The 12,114-nt window shown below is 44.3% G+C and overlaps 1 protein-coding gene across 1 annotated transcript in view; it reads right to left on the bottom strand.

Annotated features, from left to right (window-relative positions):
* Positions 1-12,114, bottom strand: part of LOC109292002 (molybdenum cofactor sulfurase-like) — a gene marked incomplete at its 5' end in the record, with an annotated part of 46,007 nt that overhangs the window by 32,985 nt on the left and 908 nt on the right. The window contains 2 exons of the mRNA XM_019509241.1: positions 5,543-5,648; positions 6,563-6,687. Coding sequence (XP_019364786.1) covers positions 5,543-5,648; positions 6,563-6,687 — 231 coding nt within the window. The remainder of the gene's footprint in view (positions 1-5,542; positions 5,649-6,562; positions 6,688-12,114) is intronic.

Here is a 12,114-nt window from a genome sequence, read left to right as displayed (position 1 = left end):
TGTTTGCCTCTGTGTGTGTGTGTGTGTGTGTGTGTGTGTGTGTGTGTGTGTGTGTGTGTACACACACAAAGAACACAAGCTTGCATGGGCTGCAACTTACTTCATCAGATGCTGTGAGATTCAGCTCATGAAAGCATGTGCTACACATACACACTGGTTAGTTTATAAGGGGCAAATCTACCTTGCATTCTACTTGACTTCCAACTAACATGGATAACTCCATTTCTGTAACAGTTTTGAACCACCCTTGCTGAATGAAAGTGAAATCTGCTATAATTTGGCAGACTATCAATACCTTTATTACTGATACCCAAATTATGCTGGGCACTTTTCAGAATGCTAAAAGATATAACAGCGATATAAAATGAAATAGAGACACAAGTCAAGTGAAAACAAAAATAAAGGGAGCAGGGGGAAAGTTGGGAGTACAAAAGGCTTTGGATTTCAAACCCATGAATTCTAGTTATAGACCTAGAAGTTGGATCCAGGATTTTAATTCAGGTTCTTTTTCTCTTTTTATTTCTATCCAATAAATAAAACTAAAATTAATCATGTGCATCTTCAAGTGCCTATTTCAAATAAGGAACCATCAAGTGGGAGGTTGCGCAGTGGGGATTTTGTTAGTTTTAATGGAGGCAAGCCACAACAGGGGTATCAGACATTCAAATACTGCTCTTTGCATGTGGTACTGCAACATTTGGTTATGGTCTAATCTTTAATTAAATTGCTGTTACTGTTTTAGATCACCTCTCCGGAGCCAAATGCACAGAGGAAGATTAATTTTTACCTATGGAAGATTAACACAAAGAGAAACTATTAAAACAGAATTAAAGATTTAGAGGGTCTATAAATCTTAACGCATTTTTATTAAGACAAACTTACATGTAAAGATTCTAAATACTGCTTCCTACACAAAACTAAAAAGATCTAAAAACAGCTTTTAAAAATAAGCCCTTGAAGGTCAATATTTGGGAAGGTCACATCCAGCAATTTAGTAACCGATACAGAGCAGCAGTGTACCCTTTGGTTTTCTTGGGCACCCTGACCAAGCAGCTCTGCATTGTGGAATGGCAACAGTTCTTCTCACATGTGTCACAGATGTCCTGACCAGCGGTTCCCAAACTCTGACAGATTGAGTACCACAAATTCAAGATGATACAGCCTTAAGTACCACCAGCAAATTTTTCACACACAGACTTTGTATTAAAACATCGAAATCTTTAGTAATCATAAAACATTGTCTTATCAGTCAAAGTAGGCATATAAAACATTTGTAAACTGGAAAAAAGCCAGTGTAAAGTTACCCATCCAGAGATGCTTTTGGGGATGTCTTTAGTGGGAGGGGTGAGCTTGCTTGACAGAGCATACAGACAGACACACACATACACACACACGGGTTATGGGATGGAGATATGGGAGGCTCGTTCAGGGGCACTGGGGGTCATGACTCCCTGCCATTGCACACCTCCCCGGGGGAGGCATGGGGAGCATGTGTCCCCCAGATTTGTGTATGAGGCAGAGGTGGGTGGCCTGTTGTGTGCTGGGCTCTGCACCCTACTGCCATTGCCTTGGGAGCTGTGCATGACACCATGTGGCTCCCATGTGTTGGTTGCACCTCATCCCCTGCCTACCTGGCAACAGAAGGTACAGCATGGTGTTGTGCACAGCTCCCAAGGCAATGGCAGTGCCACCCAGAGACCAGAGTGCAGGCCGCTGCTTCATGGGGGTCTTCTCCCCCGGGCTGGCCTGCCCCGCTCCCTGGCAAGCCTGAACAGAAGGACGCATCCCTTCCTGCCCCCCCAGGCTCTCCCCGGGGCAGCCTGAGCTTTTCCAGAAGCACAGGGAGGCTCCCACAACTGTGCACACCCAGGGGGCGGCATGGGGGCCACATGCCCCCTGGATTTGAACGCAAGGTGGAGGCAGGCTGCCCAATGCACACTGGACTCTGCACCCTCTTACCATTGCCTCAGGAGCTGTGTGCGATGCCGTGCTGTGCCTCCTACCGCCAGGCAGGCATGGGATGTGGCGTAGTCAGCACACAAGAGGCACACGGCATCGCATGTGGCTCCTGAGGCAACAGCAGTGGGGCACAGAGCCCAGCACACAGTGGGGAGCCCACCTGTACCCCACACACAAATCTGGGTGGTATGTGCCCCCCATGCCTCCCCTGGGGAGCGCATAACAGCAGGACCCCCTGCCTCCCCGCACCGATGGACAAGCTGCTTGGGGCTCTGACCGTCTCTTGATCCACCCTGGGGCCCCATTCTCCCCAGACCCTGCCTCTGCCCCACTCCCTCCCTCATCAGGGGAGCCTCAATTTTCTCCCCGCTTCTCTCACCCACACCTCTTCCTCTATGGGTGACTGGCCTGAGTCTGGGGGGTGGGCATCAGATTGCCGATAGGATGGGTCCCGCAGCAGCCAATTGCCAACTGGTGCACTTCTGGTTTTGCAGCTGGTGCTTCCAGAGGGTGCATGTGCACCCGTGTGCACCCCGTCCGTGTCCCCAATACCTTCCCCCCAACACACATATGTGCTGGACGCTGCTCCACCCATGGCTGAGCTGCATTCCTGGTCACCTGCAGCAGGTTGCTGCTTGCTGTGTGTGTCTGTGTGCACCTTCCCACCCCGGCCTTCCACTGCCTGTGTGTACCACTCATAGACTGTCTGTGTCCCGCTGGTACTATGTGTACCACAGTTTGGGAACCACTGCTCTAGACCAACAGGTGGGGGAGAAGGAGCGGGAGATGTGCAAAAGCAGCGAATCATCTTGCTTTACTTCTTCCACAAGCTGCTCTTGGTCCCATTCCACTCCTTTGCATTTCTACTCCAGAGGCCTAGGCCTGGTTTTTGCACTGCAGAACTATACCCACCCCAAAGGGCCCTTCACAGGGAGACAAACAAAGCTCAGAAATTGCCAATGCTCTTACTGTGTAGTGGAACTGCAGTCTACTGGAAAAGCTGAAAGTTGATTTCACCCACATAATATTGCAAGCTGCTAAATCACTTCAAATGGTTCATGTTATATTTGGTGTATACAAAATTAGAAAGCTGGAGTCTTTTGCCAGTTTATGGGGAAGGCTAGGAAATCTGAGCTTAGGGTCCTGAGTGAGAAGTTCACTTATAAGAGAGAGACTTTTAAACTCCGCTGCTCCATCAGAGAGTTAAAACCCAACCAGAAGACACCCTAAAGGGGAAATGGCTCATTACAGAGGAAGTATGACTAAAATAGGTGGGAGATAGATTGATTTAGTATTTCTCTTATTTGGCCTTCCCCTGTGGTGCTCCTTTACAAATATGGTTGCACCTTAACGCTACTCTTCTCACCGCAAGCCCTTAAAAGCAGTACAAATGGAATTACTTTCTTTTGAAACCAACTATAGTCAGTGATATCAAAATGCATATACACTACAGATACAGCAGCACCTGGAGCATTCATCTCTGGGCAATTCACAACTGGCTTAATTAGCAGCAGTTTGTTGAATGAAGGGTGAGCCATGCAGGTACTGGCTGTGGCTATTACTTCAAAGGACACCATTTCTCTACTCAGCTGGAGCTCATATATGGCTCTGCACAGGTAAAGAGAGAGGTCACATTTTTTTAAAATAAAAGCCATAGAAAACAACTGGAGGACCTCAGTCGTCCCACACAGCTGTTTGTTGTAGGTATTATATCCCTGGCTAGTTCCTGAATTCTCATCTTCTCAAGGGATACAAAACCTAACACTGCTCAGGTTTTCTGCAGAGCGTAGCTTAGGTTCGTTGGGTTAATACTGAAAGGCCTTGTGGAACCGTCATTTGAGAAAGGATTTGTGTGTGGAAAGAATATTCACTTGGTTAACCGAGGGAGGGAGGGATTTCCAAGCATAAGGAATAAGAGGAGGACATAGGGCAGTGAAATGGGACAGGGGAATAACATGAAATGAGAACAGAGCAGTTGTGAGACTCAGAGACCATGGACTAGAAGGAGACTGAATTTCATGTGGCACGTAGGGTGGGAAACTGGTTGAGGTGGTAGGGTGTTCATAACAAATCTACATTAATAGGTTTTAGGTATTTAGACATAAAAGTTTTCTTATCTGTGACTTCCAAGTGGATTGAATGATTCCTTTATTTCCTGTTTTTGTAAGAATAATCCAAAAATCAACTAGGAAACAAACAGCAAAATAAATATGTCCTGACAAGCAGATTTCTTTGAAATATTTCACTGGTTTGGTTTTTAGCTCTAAATATTTAGCTTTTCCGCAACAAACAGGAACTTTCAAAGGGTATTAAAAGAGGTCATGTATTCATTTTAACATGTGATCTATCTAAAGCAGGGGTGGGCAATTATTCCGGACAGAGGGCTGCTTACTGAGTTTTGGCAAGCCATCGAGGGCCACATGACAGGCAGCCAGGGGCAGATAAATATTAATTTTCTAAACTTTTAGGGGCCTCATGGGATGGATAGAATGGCCTGGTGGGCCGCATCTGGCCTGTGGGCCACTTTTTGCCCACCCCTGATCTAAACACTCAGGGAAGGATTTCAAGGATATGGCCCACAGGCAGGATCCGGCCTGTGGAGCCCTGCCACCCAGCTTGCTGTGCTGGACTGGAGCCACACACTGCACGTGGAATATCCTGGACTGGCTTACATACAGTGACCACTGGCCCAGGCCCCAGCCCTGCAAACTGGATATGGCACACGGGGTTGTTCTGGGGTACATGCTACACATGGCATGTAGGCCTGTCCACAGCACATGCAGACCATGACATGTGGGGCTGGTCTAGGGCACAATCTGCATGTGAGATTGGCCTGGGGAGCATGCAACACCAGCATGCACGGCTGGGACGCATGCTAAACCTGGCACATGGGTCCAGGGTGCACTCTGGATGTAGGCTGGTCTGTGGCTTATGCTCCACATGGTATGCAGGGCCAGTTTAGAGTGCATGCGGCATGTGGTATATGGACTAGTCCAGGGCATATGCTGCAATGCTGTGTGCAGGGTGGTTTGAGGTGCATGCTGCATGTGGTGCCTTGCACTGGACTTGCCCCATGTGCCACTCATCTAGTTCCCAGGGCCTAATGAATTTGATACCCCTGTCTTATGGAATCATGGATCCTAGAGCAGATATCTAATTAATAACTCATTCCTAAGCAAGTAGAGTAACTTTTTGCATTTCTGATCCTTAGAACACACAGATAGGCATAAACTGGTTTCTAAGCAAACAGCTTTTTGCAGGTAGCTTTTGGCCAAAAATAAACTAAAATTTTCTGCAGATTATTGACAAATATGATAAATTCAGGTATTGAACTTGAATATTGAGATCAGCAGGTAAGCAGGTAGGCTGGACTAGATGACATCGTGAGGTCCCTTCGAGCTCAACTTTCCTATGATCTTATTGACTGGGATCTATCTTAACATAGCATTTAGAATACATCCTTGTGAGGGACTGAAGGATAAAAACTTCAATTTCTAACTAATGCATTGATACTTTTACCTTATGACATGATTCTGAAAACCAGCTTTACATAATATGCCATCTCAGCTGACAAAGATCTCACCTTGCAATAATTTGCTCTTTCAGATACAAAATGCTTGCAGTGTTTATCAGGAGATATTGTGCTTCATTCACAAGAGAAAGTGAGAGGGTTGCAGAGGGTGCCTGACCTAAAAATCAATCCAACATTATTAAATTATTATTACAAATGATCAATACGATGCTGTTTACGTCTAACCCCTACCCCCATAATGTTTCCATTCATTTTCATTGAAGAAATTATTCACTGGAATAATACAATGGAAAGAGTCCAAGCTATTAAATTAGAAGCCTGAATCAAACTTACGTAGTGCAATGCACTTATTAAATAAGATATAGCTCAACTTCATAAAATAATTTACAGGTGGCAATAACTTAGGATTTCTAGTGTCATTTTCAATTCATTCTATTTTAAGATAATAAATTTTGACATAAGAATAAATTCTGTGTTCAGAAATTTTCCATATTTTTCACTATGACCATAAGATTTTTAGATAGAAAGGGTATTGGGATGATATAAAAGACTACTTAGATTTTTTTCCCCAAATCGAACAAATGGAAGATCAGCAAAACAGATATACAGTTCCTTATTGGTCTTCATGTTCAGGACATCTCTCCTCTTCATTGCAGTAGATTTTTACTCAGCATCAGGTAGTGGTGCTCAAATTCTGACCTATGGGCCAAATCTAGCCCAAAGGGCCATGCCATCTGGCCTGCAGGGCTCCCCATGCATCCAGAAATTCGGCATAAGAGAGCAGTGGCAGCATTAATTGCAGCTGGATCTGGTGCATGGAGCTGAGCCAGTGTGTTAGAGTACACTTGCAGACTGACCCTGTTTTCCATCCCTATGCGGAGTCCAGCCTGCAGACTGGTACTGTCCGGGATGTGGAATTCGGCCCACAGACTGGCCTCATCCCACTCATGTGGCCCAGAGGACTGGAAGGTTGACCACCACTGTCATAAGTCATGGCAAGCAGGCTCATATTTTCTATTTAGAGAGACAGAATATCAGATCCATTTTTCATAAACATGGGAGAGCAAATACCTTTTACATGTTTCTGAGTTGCATTTCCTTTGAAGTCTGAACTCTGCCTAATCAGGTGACACTGACGACCAAGAAACTCAGAGAACCAGTCTGCAATCCTCTCTCCGCAGTCATACGTTTGTACTCTATCAAGAGAAGGGAGATCACAATAAGCATTAATTTCAATAATAAGCTGTGAATGCCAAAACCTTAATTTGCAAAATTGAGGATGGCTGATGGAGATATCTGCTCTGCCTTTTTTCAGTTCAGAGCCTGGCATCCATTATGACACTGCTGAATGAAATAGCTGAGATATGAGGTATTGTTATGCACAGATATAGTTTCCAAATTTCCTGGAATTTAGAATATTCTGTCAAACTTGATGCTATTATTCATGAAATGTAATTTAATTTTGTATAGATTACTAAGGGATAGAAGGTCTGCGTAACACTAATAATGATGAGACGGACTCTAAAACACCATGTATGACAAAAAAGGTAAAAATAAGTCTGCTAGAGAAGTACTATAAACACATGGCTAATAACATTCTGTCTACAGCCTGGATCCTGCAAGTAAGTATCTACACAAGTAACGTATATGAGTACAGGCATACCTCGGAGATATTGCAGGTTTGGTTCCAGACCACTGCAATAAAGCGAATATTGCAATAAAGTGAGTCACACGAATTTTTTGGTTTGCCAGTGCATATAAAAGTTATGTTTACACTATACTGTAGTCTATTAAGTGTGCAATAGCATCATGTCTAAAAAAAAATGTACATACCTTAATTAAAAAATATTTTATTGCTAAAAAATGCTAACCATCAAAATGGCGCCGATGGAAAAATGGCGCCGATAGACTTGCTCGACACAGGGTTGCCACAAACCTTCAATTTGTAAAAAACGCAATATCTGCGAAGCGCAATAAAGCGAAGCGCAATAAAACGAGGTATGCCTGTACTTGCTTTCACTGTGTGTCTGCAATCTACATAGATGTACCAGTGGTACTATAATTGGACTATACAAACTTTATCATTTGTATACATTTACTTATACGGTATATATTTATATGCAAGATTGGAGATACGGTAAGAATTCTGCAAGGCTCTGAACTTTTTAAAATAATAAGTTTTATCTAGAAATAAACATCCATTTTTCATGCCATAAGTTATTATACAAGAGTCACAAAAACTTCACCCTCTGATGCATCTGAACTAAATGTTGCCCTGCAACACTCATATCAAATCCACCCAACCCAATTTTTCTCAAGTGTTTTCATAGCATGGACCACTGTTTGAAAAAATCTCTTGTGAAATCCCCCTTTCCCTTCCAGAATCATATATCTTTTCTGTGGCAAGTGTAGGGATTGTTTATATGGGATCATATCACGGAAGTTATATTTTACATATTTTCATCTCCTTTAATGCAGCATTTCTGGTAGAAAGAGGGAGAGTCAGTGCCAAATAGGACTAATCAATTTTCTGTGAAAAAATTATGGAAACATTTCCTCTAAATTAAAACAATACATCTTTTCAATGTGCTAGGTATTTGCCTTTAGCAGTGGTCAGAACTAGGACAAAAATATGAGAGGAGCTGATCTTTTATTACTTGTATCACCTAGAGGCTAAGGGAATATAATAATATTTAATAATAGCAATAAATAATAGGAAGAAGCATCTAGGGGAATCTCATTAAGTCAGAAGTTGTTAGAACAACAGCTTCCCTGTCCCAGTATTTTAACTGAGACAAATGTGTTTTACAGGAGTTTGGAATTTTTGGTTTTCCATTTTTTGTTTGTTTGGTTCATTGGTTATTTTAAGCTAAGGGTAGCATAATCACCACTGTATTTACTATTGGGTCAGAAATCATGATTTTAAAATAGTCCACCAGTTGCAGCATTGAGGATGATCTAATTTAACCCATGCTAATACATATACTAAACACACCCTTTGAAAATGGAACTTAACTGTTATCTAAGCAAGTAAGCAGTAGTAAAGTGTTAGAGAGAAAAGATGTTTCTTTCAGTTAATGGTTTTCTTCTATATTCATTCAACTACTGCATTCTTCAGAGTCAGCTGCAAATGTTTTCCTTCACCTGGGAATTTTTATAATCTTCCCTAGGAAATGATCTCTCAAGATTTGGGAAGGATCTGGATGAGCCCCTGAGAAATCCCTGTTTGTATCCTCATGACTACACATGAAGAATTCTTAGAAGAACATGGTGGTTTTGATATTTACCCAAGCTGGTATTCCTTCAATCCAGAGAAGCTAGTCTCAATACAAGTGATCTGCTTCATAAAGTAAGAAAAGTATTTTTCTCAGCAAAAGAAGATGCTAAATTCTGGGTTTGAGAATGGAGGGAGTTTGGCTTCACAAAGTTTCTTCTAGTTCACTTAAATTATGCAGATATAAAAGTCCTTAACAGTGAAAGCAGGATCTCTAGCTCCTTGGGGACTGCATTTCTCTACATTTGTGATTCTAAATTTTAAACGTCATGCTAGAAAACATACTAGCTATTCAGGTGCACTGCGTTTGGTTTTTACTCAAGCTTTCAAGTCCCAATCATGTTATATTTCCCTTCCATGCAGAGCCGGCCTTAGGGGTAGGCATCGTGGGCAACCATAGAGGGCACTGTGGTCAGGGGGCACCACGCACATACAGAGCAGTGCCCAGCTTCTCTAAGTCAGAGGCGCTGCTGCAGGCAAAGGCAAGGGGGCAGGGATGTGGGGTGCAGTCTGGCAGGGAGGCGCAGCTGCCCACACTCCCCAGCCCACCCTCATACCTCCAGCCACTGCTTGAGAGGAGCTGAGCCAGGCAGTATGGGTAGCTCTGCCTACTTACTGGACTGCACCCTGTGTCCCAGCCCACCTGCCTCTGCCTACAGCAGTGCTGCTGACCAGGGGGGTGGGGGAGGCACCAAAATACAAGTTCACCCAGGGCACCATTGTCCCTAAAACCAGTTTTGCAAGCCATGAAAGTGCTTGCTACTGTATTCTTTACACATTCATGTCAGCCAGCTGGTTTGCTAAAGCTAAGTGTCCATCAGAGAACTGTGAAAACTCTCACCACTTGTGAAATTAGTGGAAAATCATGTTCATGAGCAAAGTGAAATGTGTGCAGTCTTTCCCTTCACTATGTGTTTTCTAATATTTGAAGGAGAGGACTTTTGGAAGTAAAAACTGCCTTTTACCTTAGCAAACAGCCTGTGATTCACTGCCATCTTCAATGCAAGCAACAGTTTATATTTTCAAAACCATTCTGATAATGTCCCAAAGCAGAAGCATTTCTGTGTCCTCCACAGCCTCAATGGCAGGGTGAAAGAGGCTGAGAACAACATGTAAGGCTGCTGCAGTAGAGGTTGAGATAGAGTGGGGAATTCATTTATGCAAGTTCCTTTTCCTGCCCAAATACTTCTTGCAGAAAGAGAGGGTAGGGACCAGATCTTCAATGGCTTAGGAACCATTAACTACCATACGAAGCAGTCTTACTCCCTGTCTACCTACAATATTTTAAACTGCTGTAGATATGCTGAATTCAAGTACTCCATTCAAGGTCACTTTGTAGTTTGTGTATTCTGAATCACCTGGTTTTTCAAATTACTTTCCCTTATTGTCTAAATATTTTCTAAGTGAACTTCATTGTCTCTTCAAGGTCCTTTTCAAAGTCCTTCTGTGGTAGTTCAATTCCATTCATTTTGTTCTTGTGTTTATTTTCTTTGAGTATTACATTTGTCAACATTACATTTCATTTGGCACATGTCAGCCAATTTATAAAGTAGGTCCTAATTCTTTCAAATTTTACTTGTGGTATGCTTTGTGCTCACTACTCATCCCACTGTTGTGTCATCAACAAATTTAGCTTCAGTGCTTTATAGCTGGTCCCTCTAGTGAAGTAATTTATAGACTGAGAAACAAGGACAGTCAAAGTCTGAATATTGATCCCGGGGGAAGCCACTTGCATTCACCCACAACAGGCTGAATTCAGCTTTTTTCTTCTCTTCTTAACCTGTTCCTTGTCAATTTATAAAGCAGGTCATACTTTCAAACAGAACTTGCTGTTTGCTATCACTCATATATCAACACAATGTAGCTTCAGTACTTTATGACTGATTTCTCTTGGTAGATACTGCCTGGACTGGACAAAAGGACCAAAGACTGAAGGCTGATCTCAGTGGGAAGTCACTTATAATCAGGCTGAATTAACTTTGTTCTTTTTCACCAATTCCTTCTGATATTTTTCTGTTGAGGAATGCTGATTAGATGAAATCTAACTGTTTTGCTGGGCCATGCTGATTTTGTTAAATCTTATGAAGAATAATGGCTTGTTTTCCTGTCAGCTTTCTGAATCTCTAGCAGCCTGCCTGATGAGATGCTGCTGAGCCTGGAGCCTCAGTTTGCCAATGTTTGAAGAGCTGTCAGACTTCCTGCAGGGGACCACGAAACTTAGAAGTAAGACGACTGGGTCTCTGGGGCTAAGTACAGACGTTCAAAAAGCCTGAGGTGAAATTGATCTAAGTTACTTGTTTTTTTGTAAGCAGCATGGTTTAGATCAATAGCAAACAGAACACATATTCACCCTTCAGGGAGGGACCGGGGGCACACCTTTGACCAGGCTCCACTATTTTTTAACCAATCTATTTGTGACAAACTTCTGCTCTGTTACAGGTAGAGACCGGTTTCGTGTGCCAAACTTCTGTTCTGTTATGGGTATAGACAAGTTTCTGATCACTTATACCAGTAAAAGTGTAATGTCTGTACCCGGCCTGCTGGACTCAGAAACCTCATCCATTTAATCCATTCTTACTGCCCTTATCTTTTGCCTATCTGTCCTGGCTGACTCTGTATACTTACCTTCCTGGTTTCTCTCCTCAGACCACGGAACAATATCCCATGAAAATTTCCCGTTTCATACTGTAAGTGGGTTCTCTTAGGCTGTGTCCCTCCCTTCCCCGGTCCTTGGGGAAGGGACCGCGGCCACCCCCCCCACTCACAGTGAAGACTCACCCCACCTGGATGGGCGTACGCGCCTGCCTCTCCTGCCACGACTTGATGTTATCTGATATGCTGTTCAGTTGGTTTAGCGCGTACTGTCCGGTAATGAGACCTTCATCGCTGTCCGGCTTGGCTCCGGATGCGGGTGTCCAGAGGGCTCCTCCACCCCTACACCCTCGCCCTGGCCTCCAGTCTGGTGTGCGGACCCCTGCCCCGGGGTCCCGCTTACCCCAAGAATGTCCAACCGCTCCGTCCGCGGGCCCTGGTCCGCTGGGGCGCTGCAGTTTCCATAGCTCTCCTTGCCTCAGCAGTGTCCACCGACCCAGGCTCCACTGCTCCCCGTCGCCCTGCCTTGGGCCTGTTTCTGGCAGCTCCACTGCCTCCGGCCCGGTCTCCACTGCCGCCGCCGCCGCCGCCGCCGTCGGACCCGGCTCTCCCGGCTCTGCCGCTGCCGCCGTCGGACCTGGCTCTCCCGGATCCACCTACCTGGCCGCCGCTGCACCGTCGGACCCGGTTCTGCCGCTGCCGCCGTCGGACCCGGCTCTGCTGGATCCGCCTACCTGGCCACCACTGCCGCTGTCAG

The sequence above is a fragment of the Gavialis gangeticus genome, unplaced genomic scaffold (assembly GCF_001723915.1).
Source record: "Gavialis gangeticus isolate Ggan-Ray unplaced genomic scaffold, GavGan_comp1, whole genome shotgun sequence".
Taxonomy (NCBI): Eukaryota; Metazoa; Chordata; order Crocodylia; family Gavialidae; genus Gavialis; species Gavialis gangeticus.
This window is presented reverse-complemented; position numbering and strand designations above follow the sequence as displayed.